This window comes from Centruroides sculpturatus, unplaced genomic scaffold (genome assembly GCF_000671375.1).
Source record: "Centruroides sculpturatus isolate CEXI.00-Female unplaced genomic scaffold, Cexi_2.0 scaffold905, whole genome shotgun sequence".
Lineage (NCBI taxonomy): Eukaryota > Metazoa > Arthropoda > Arachnida > Scorpiones > Buthidae > Centruroides > Centruroides sculpturatus.
Window position 1 is genome coordinate 351,497 of NW_019385129.1, and position 9,079 is coordinate 360,575.

At 33.1% G+C, this 9,079-nt stretch overlaps 1 protein-coding gene across 1 annotated transcript; it reads right to left on the reverse strand.

Moving 5' to 3' along the window:
• Positions 1–1,079: 1,079 nt before the first annotated feature.
• Positions 1,080–2,262, reverse strand: LOC111635182 (histone-lysine N-methyltransferase SETMAR-like). The gene has a single exon (XM_023380075.1). It carries the CDS (start codon positions 2,163–2,165, stop codon positions 1,080–1,082), a length of 1,086 nt encoding a protein of 361 aa, XP_023235843.1. The 5' UTR covers positions 2,166–2,262.
• Between the last annotated feature and the right edge of the window lie 6,817 nt (positions 2,263–9,079).

Consider the following 9,079-nt stretch of genomic DNA (forward strand, 5'->3'; position numbering starts at 1 on the left):
ATTCTGAAGTTACTGTAATTACAATATAATGGCCCAAACTGGCAAGGGAGAGTCGTCATCTGTAATTTCTTCAACAGGGATTTCTCAGAAACAGGCAGGATTCCTGCAATCCCCAAAATTTAGCCCCTGATAATTTTTAAGTTATTTTCACTCCAGGCATGTCCTATGTTACATATCATGTATACATCTATGTAGCTGTATATCACCATCAACAAGAATATGTAAACTTTTGACAATTTTAATGCTGCATCCAGAAAACTTGTATGCAAATTTATATTCAAAGACTAAAATAATGTTAAAAGGAATTTTTGTCTAATCAACATAGTTGGCAGTTAGTGGATGGTGTATCAGTGGAGATTTCCTATCCTTTTACCATTGGAATGATGTGTTTCGTTACATTTTTTTTTGGCAGCAAGGCTGGTGCATTATCAAGACTGTTTATCAACATTTTACTATATAACAATTTAAATTTTCTCTTTATACAGGTATCTCCACAATTATTTGATAGTTTGAAACTTGTAAAATACAACCTTCAAGGAACTATTTGATAGATGAAAATTCTTATTTAAAACACATTTTTTGTATTATTCTCTGTTTTCCTAAATTTTATTTTGTCATTATTTTAAAAAATTGTTTCTTTCTTATATAATTTTTGTATTCAATATTTAAAACTACACTAACATCTTTATTTTCATTTTCCTGTGGATAAAAGGCTGACTCATGCTTTGTGAGAATAGAAAAAGAGTGCAAGTCTCTTCTCTTTTCTATTATTCTCTTCCCATAAGCATTTATACTTAAAAAGGACAAAAGAGCATGCACTTGGAGCTTGCAGTTTAAAATAAAGCTTTGAAAGTGAAAACCTGAGTTGTAAAATTCTTTAAAAATATAGAGTATAAGTGGTTACTTAAATCAAAAAGAAAAGAAAACAGAAATTAAAAAGGATGATCCTAAATTTTTGATATTTTAGGGAAATCTTAAATACGAGGCGTGTTTTTAAAGTAAGTACTGTTTTGAAATATAAAAAAACAAGCAAACGTTTTTAACAAAATTTTTATTTATGTGAAAGCCCATATTTTACACTACTTTTCTACATAATTCCCATTAATATTGAGACACTTATCGTATCGTGGGACCAGCTTTTGTATTCCATCCTCAAAGAATGTTGCCACCTGATGAGACAACCACAGAACGATCGTTTTGACTTCGTCGTGATTGTTATGGCGCTGCCCTGCCAGATGCTTCTTCAAATGCAGAAACAAATGATAGTCACTCGGCGCTAGGTCGGGACTGTATGGAGGGTGGTCTAATTGTTCCCAGCCAAATGATGTGATTAGGTCTTGAGTTTGATTTGACGTATGTGGATGAGCATTATCGTGGAGCAAAATGACACCTTTGGTCAGTAAGCCCCGCCTTTTGTTTTGTACTGCACGGCGCAGTTTTTTTAAAGTCTCACAGTATGCAGCTGAATTGATTGTTTCACCATGAGGCAAAAAATCAACAAGCAACACTCTGTATCTGTCTGAAAACACTGTGCACATGATTTTCTGAGCAGAAATTGTTTGCTTGAACTTGACTTTCCTTGGAGATGATGAATGTCGCCATTCCGTGGATTGTTGCTTCGATTCCGGTGTAATGTAGGCTACCCATGTTTCATCGCCGGTGTAATGTAGGTACCCATGTTTCATACGGCTTAAAAAATAATCTCCCTCATCACTGTAGCACTCAAGAAAAGTCAATGCACTGGCCAAACGTTTGGTTTTGTGCTCCTCCGTCAACATTTTCGGCACCCAACAGGAACACAACTTCCAATAATTTAATCGTCCGGTCATAATTTCATAGAGAACACTTCTTGAAACTGCAGGAAACTCTTTAGATAAAGATGAAATCGTGAATCGTCTGTTCTCTTTCACTCTACAGTCCACTTTTTCAATCAAATCGTCGATAATGACTGAAGGTCGCCCACTTCGTTCCTCATCATGAATGTTTGTGCGGCCATTACTAAAGGCCCTAACCCATTTTCGTACCATTCCATTACTCATAACGCTTTCACCATAAACTTCACTGATTTGGCGATGAATTTCAGCCGCTTTCGAGCCTTTAGCACTGAGAAAACGAATAACGGCACGCACTTTGCAGTCGGCAGGATTCTCAACGAGCGGCGGCATTTCAATCACACACAAACAACAGTAAACACAGTCGACTGGCTCCGTAATGGCATTTGTGGCTTCCCAATAGATGTAGGTACACAGTGCGCATGTGCTAAGTACTCCAGCAGCGTTATATTAAAACGGTACTTACTTTAAAAACACACCTCGTATATAGACTCATGTAAAGATGATATCTATTCAGATATGTTTAACTTAAAATATATAAATGATAAATTATGATTCATTGAAAATAATTTGGCTCTAATTCTAATCACGTCAATTTTATAAGTCTTGATGTTGAAGAACATAATGGACTGTGGGCTACAGAACATACTACACAACATACTACAGAACAGATTATCATTTGTACAGTAGAGCCTCGATTATCCGACTCAATTGGGGACTGGGGTTGGTCGGATAATTGAAAAGTCAGATAACTGAAAAGTATGAAAAAATCCATTATTAATGTAGTATATTATTATATCCCATGTAATTAGTATATCGCTATTAACCTACTTCGCGTTGAATTTTCATCGACGTTAAGCCTAACAAAAATTTTTTAAAATAATAATAGTTGCTATTGTATTGTTAAAAATTAGAAAATTAAGCCTCGTTTAAATACTGGCTCCCTTTCATGGTCGAATGAGTGTCGCCAGCTAAAACACGTAAAAATAATATTAAAGTAGCCAAGACATAGCCAAATATTGTAGCGCCACATCACTAGCTGACATTTGAAATTTGCCGACTAGGACGGTCGGTTAACCGAGGTGACGGTTAATCGGGGGTCGGATAATCGAGGCTCTACTGTAGTATGTTTAGTGTTGCACAATAATCAGTGTCATCAATGATTATTGACAATCTTGCAAAATTTCTTTATTTCTATAAAATATTCTTGCATTTCTGTTTCAAATCGCTGTTAAATTGTAGTGCTACTACATATAAGAATATTTTAGAGAAATAAGTTTTTGTAAGACTGAATAGTTATTAAAATGAAATAAAGTTTTATAACCAGAAAATGATAATTTTTGTAGACACTGTGAAGTTTAATTTCCTTGAAAATGTTTGCATGTATTAAAAGTTTATTTAATTTTTGACTTTTAATGATGTTTTATGACTCAATTATTAATTAAGATTGAAATGATACAGAATTCTAATATCTGTTCTAAACATATCACACTATATTACTTACCTAAAGAAATAGGATATTTACAGTATGTAGAAAGTAAAGCAATACATGCTGACTCTAAACTAGTTACTAATCCTTGACACTCTTCCACAGATGGTAATGGAGGTTTATTAAACATCATACATAATTTTGTACATTCATGTGATACAAGTTTGGTTGCTCCATCTAAAAAGAATACATGAAAAATGTGTCAGAACTCAATAAGTGTAATAATAAAAATAATCATCATAAATATATAATTTAAGTCAAAACATCAAGTTTTTAATGGTATAAATAATTCCAATTATTAAGTTCAATATCTCACATGATTAATTTAAAATTTAAGTAAGTGTTCAATAGAATTAAGTACTGAGTGTAAGAATGTTAACTCTTTTACTGTATGAGGTCTGTTCAAAAAATACGCGGACTGACATCATAAAACAAAATGTACTTTATGTAGAAGTTACATGTCTGGGTCCCCTTCAAAGTACTCTCCTTCTCAATGCACATACTTATCCCAACGGTGTTTCCACTTGTTGAAACAGCCCTGGTATGCTTCTTTTGTAATGTCCTTCAGCACCCTTTGCTGCATTTGCCTTAATCTCGGGAATTGTCTCAAATCATCTTACTTTCAAGGGTCTTTTAAGTTTGGGAAACAAGAAAAGTCACAAGGAGCAAGGTCAGGTGAGTAGGGGGTGGGGAAGAACAGTGAGTGTTTGGCCAAAAACTCAGGAGTTCTGAGGGCTGAATGGGCTGGAGCATTGTCATGATGGAGAAACCAATTGCCACTCCTCCACACTTCTGGCCTTTTGCGATGGATGGTGTCCCTCAGACGTTTCAGAACTTCAATGTAGTAAGTCTGGTTCACTGTGGAGCCTTGGGGGAGGTACTTGTGGTGAACAACACCTTTAGCATCAAAGAAAACTGTCGTCGTCTTCAATCGACTGTCGACCACCCTTAGAACGTTCATGCCACTTGAAACATGCTGTACGCTTCATAGCAACATATTTCAGTCACAGATTTTCCAAGTTTAACACAAAATTTCACAGCAAGTCAATTCAAGGTCATTCATTCTAAAATCTGACAAACGAAAAAATCGCACTTCACTAAAAACCGTGTAGCTAATCAACAAATAAAGATATCTGTAATCAAGAAACGACTTTATCACCAGACAATCTGTACAAACCTAGCAACACTAAGCAGGTTCCCCTGGAACCAACTGGAGCCACGCAACTCAAACAGTCCACGTATTGTTTATCTAATGTAAACATATTTCAGATATTCTGCTTCATATAATTTTGTTTTCTAAAATGAAAGTTTAAGTTCAAACTAAAGGATGCAAAATTTAACAAGAAATTACTTAAAATAATATTTAAATATCATTATAATAATAAAATTTTACTTTTTTTATCATTTAACTCATTACATTGTAAATTATCAGGCTATAAAATAATAAACACTGCAAAAACCTAACAAACCAGCAACAAAATTAAAAACTAAGTGCAAACGTTTTCACCAGTGTTAAATGGGGGCATCACCAGACAACAACTGCTGAGAAAAACACTGGGGATTGGCACACACCCCTTCCCCCTACACACTTATTCAAATAAAAATCTCAGCAAATACTAAAGTTAGAAAAGTACAATTGAAATTTTCACTAACCCAAGAAATTTGTTTTAGAAATATGAAGAAAGTAAAGACTATTAGCCAAACTGCAGTTTTAATGTCTATTAGCTAGCATTATTTTTCTAACAACAAACAAGTGACTTTGATTTTATCACTGATTGGTTCAGCAATGCAATTCCACGTGAAAAATCAAACACATTGAACTCTCTTATTTCTGTACTGCATAGTTCCTTCATGTCAAAAACATGGATACGTCACAAACTTGTTCAAACTAACCAAAATCTGTGCATATTGCAATTTCAGGTATACGTTAACTTTACTTAATATACATTACTATTTTCTCAAATGAAGCACGGCATTCACCTAATCATCACCTAAATGTTGTCAGCTTTTATTTTCAAAGTAATAAGATTGCATATTAAGAAAATAAATCATTTTCAATTTAATAAAAATTAGGAATCTACATTTAAATCTTATTAACATGACCTATTTTTAATAAAAATTTACTTCATTTTGTAGTTGTTACTGGCTAAACCCGATTTTAGGCCAAACTAGTTTATCCTATGCGTGTCAGGATATATTAGTTTAGCCTAGGACAATCTAGTTTGGCCTAAATACTTGAGGCTTAACTAGTTTGTCCTAGGCCGAACTGATTTAGCCTAGTCAGGGCTGACAAACCCAAAATGTTTTGTGGGCCACTTTGATCAAGCGTAACATTACAATGGGCCACAATTTAGGCAAACATGCTTTTAAAAAAGTAAAACAAATACAAAATGAATAAGATTTCATTATTATACCAAGAGTTCGTACTCGCACTTGCACATTATAACAATGACACATGCGAATTTTCATTTATTTAATTGTTTTGGTATATACAAAATGAAAAACGAAAGTTTTAATAGATATATAATATCACTTAGTGTGCCACACAATTTAATTAAGCTAATCAGTAGTTATCAGTTTGTATTTTTTTTATTAAGCCATGCACTTTTAAAAGTAATTAAGTTTCAAAAATATTTTCAAAAATTCAAACAAAATAAAAATAACTTTTAAAGTCAACCTAAAATTAAAAATGAACTTGTTTGTGTTTCTTAGTGTAACATAAAATATTTAAATCTTTTATTTATTTTTACAGGGTGGATTAAAGTGTACATAGGTAACTCCAATGGTGGCACTTCAGACTGTTCGTGTTCCTGGCGGACTCCTCCTGGAGGGGAGCCGCCAGCAGGTCGCCCATTGTTTAATGTCACTAGTTATTGATTCACAGTAGTTCTTGAACAAAAGAAAAAAGGAAACATCTACTAAAAATGTAGTTAACCTAACCAAACCAACCTAACTGAAGCACCACCATTGGGGTTACCTAGGTACACTTTAACCCCTGGGTATACTGTGGTGGCATTTTGAATTACACAAAATAATTTTTTTTTACACTGGCACCTATTTGTAGTACATAAATCAGTTCGGCCTAGGTCAAACTAGTTAAGCCTAAAGTATTTAGGCCAAACTAGTATATCTTGACACGCATAGGATAAACTAGTTTGGCCTGAAATCGGGTTTGGCCGGTAACATAGTTATGTGATAAANTGTTACTGGCTAAACCCGATTTTAGGCCAAACTAGTATATCTTGACATGCATAGGATAAACTAGTTTGGCCTGAAATCGGGTTTGGCCGGTAACATAGTTATGTGATAAACTTATATCAAAATCAATATTTATTAATCAGCATATACGAAATAATTGGCATTGACTTTAGTTACATAAGAATTTAAAATAAAAAAACAATGCAAAAAAATAAAATTAAAAGATTATTAAATTGTATTTTATGTGATAATCTTACCAACAGTCTTCCAATATTCATCTTTATTGAAATTTTCTTCTGTTTGATTAGAAGTTGTATCATCTATAAAGGCAATTAATTTATATTAATAAAATTAAAAAAATGTTATCTTTATACTGTATATAATCATCAGAAAAATTTTATATATATTTGACTTAAATCAATAAGTCCAAAATTCTTAAAATTCTAAACTGAAATGATTCAGATAGTTATAAATATTCTAAGGCCAAATTCATTAGTTAAGTTATAATTATTATTGCCAAATTATAGTCTGAGGAAATATGGCAGTTGGAGAGAGAATTATTTCTATGTATTGAGCTTGATGTGGATGTTTATATTTATAAATATTTCAATATTATTAAAAAAATTGAATAATATTTTAAAAAGTTTCTAAAGTAATCCAAAAATCAATTTTGATGCAAGAACATTAATTTAATTTTAGGGCCTCCTGCAAATATCTACAGGAACTTTTTATTACCAATCCAAAAATTTAATATAATTTTTTTCAATAGTATGTTTTATATTTCATGAGAAATCTTTATTTGATGTCTTATATATGGAATTTTAGAAAATATTAGTACAAATTTTTTTAAATACCCAACTACTACCAAGCCCAAGATCTATGCACCTTGTGAGATTTTGTTATACCCTAGTTATACCATTGTTTTGATGATCACTTCTCACTTATATAAACTTGATTAACTTCTAAACATCTTTAGCAGGCTTATTACACTTACTGTCATTGCATTAAATATTTATATATTAAACATGATCAAATTAAATCCATTTGACAGCTGTACCAAGGAAAGCATATTTATTGGAACACACTAAGGTGAGTGTACAGAAGAATATGTTGATATCAGTGAGTTTATGAGTGTTGAAGTCTCCCCTGCTTGCAAACAGGCATCCCAATGTTGTGGCAATTGCTATATGTTATCCACAATGAAAAAAGTTCCTATTCCTTAAGCCACTGACGACAGCAGAATTCATGTTATTGTCTTTTAGAAATCATACCCCTTCAGCTTCTTGAGAATAGTCTCATGGTGACGGGTACAAACTATGTGTAGGATATTCCAGAATATCCCACCTCTTTCTGGCAAAATTATGCTTAACAGTGATATGTGAACAAACATTATTATGGAGAAGAATAATGCTGGAGATATATACCTAGGTGCTTATACTTGATGAGGATGTTCAGAGTCTGCAGGAAAAGCCTAAATCAAAACTGGAAAAGATAACTTGTAATAAAATGAAAACCATACACACTTTTGCAGTAAAAGGGGTTTATAGAACAAACATTTTCGATTTATAAAATAAACCAAAAACGTTTGCAGGTATCACAGTATGTTGATTGTGGCATCTACTACTTTGAACTCAAGCAACAGAAGTCCTTCAGGGTCACAGAAGACCATAAGCACCACCTAACTGGTCAATGCATGCATTCAAGACTTTCATGGGTATAGTGAATGTAGGTGTTTCTGCTTCATGCATGGGACTTACTTGATTCAAAGTTGTGAAATGTTTTACTCAGAAGCAAGTGTACAGTATGTAGGCTTTTCCCACAGTCCACTTGTACACATTATTTAATCCTTGCAACAGCCTCAGTAGTGGCAACAATATATACCTAGTATGGTCAGAGTTTATCTATCATCTCTGTATGTCAAATGGAACATGTACAGAGATACCATACATACAGATAAATTACAACCATACCATTTACACATTGTTGCCACAACTGACATTGTTGCAAGTATGATAGACCATACCAGCAGTGGTCTATCAGTGGCTTTTGATAGACATTTTCCCCATATACAACATGTATTCTTCTGTGAATTTCAGCTAGAGGATGCTCTTTTGCAATTAAAAATTGAATTACTGCTATTACTCTACTTTGGACAGTTGATTGATTGGTTGGTTTTTCTAGCCACAACGACTATTCATGCTGCACTGAGTACCATGGTTAATAAATGTAAATAAATCCCATAAAAAAACTGATGAAATCAGGTTGAAAAAGTAGAGCTCAGCAGAAACATCTAAAGAAAGGTAAGTTTTGAAAGTTGTGGTATAAGAATAGTGGAAGCAGATTTGACAGTAAGACTAAACATATGAATAAAGTGCACATTACACAGACTACAACTACAGGAGATTTTGGAGGAAGCAGTCATCATAATAAATTAAAAAAATAAGTGTCATCATCATAGAAAAAGGATTCAAGCTTTACTTTATGCCTCAAACTTCCCTCACTAATACTGCTCAAACATGTTCTGACATTTAATCAAATTAATGTAATGCAACAACTTTAA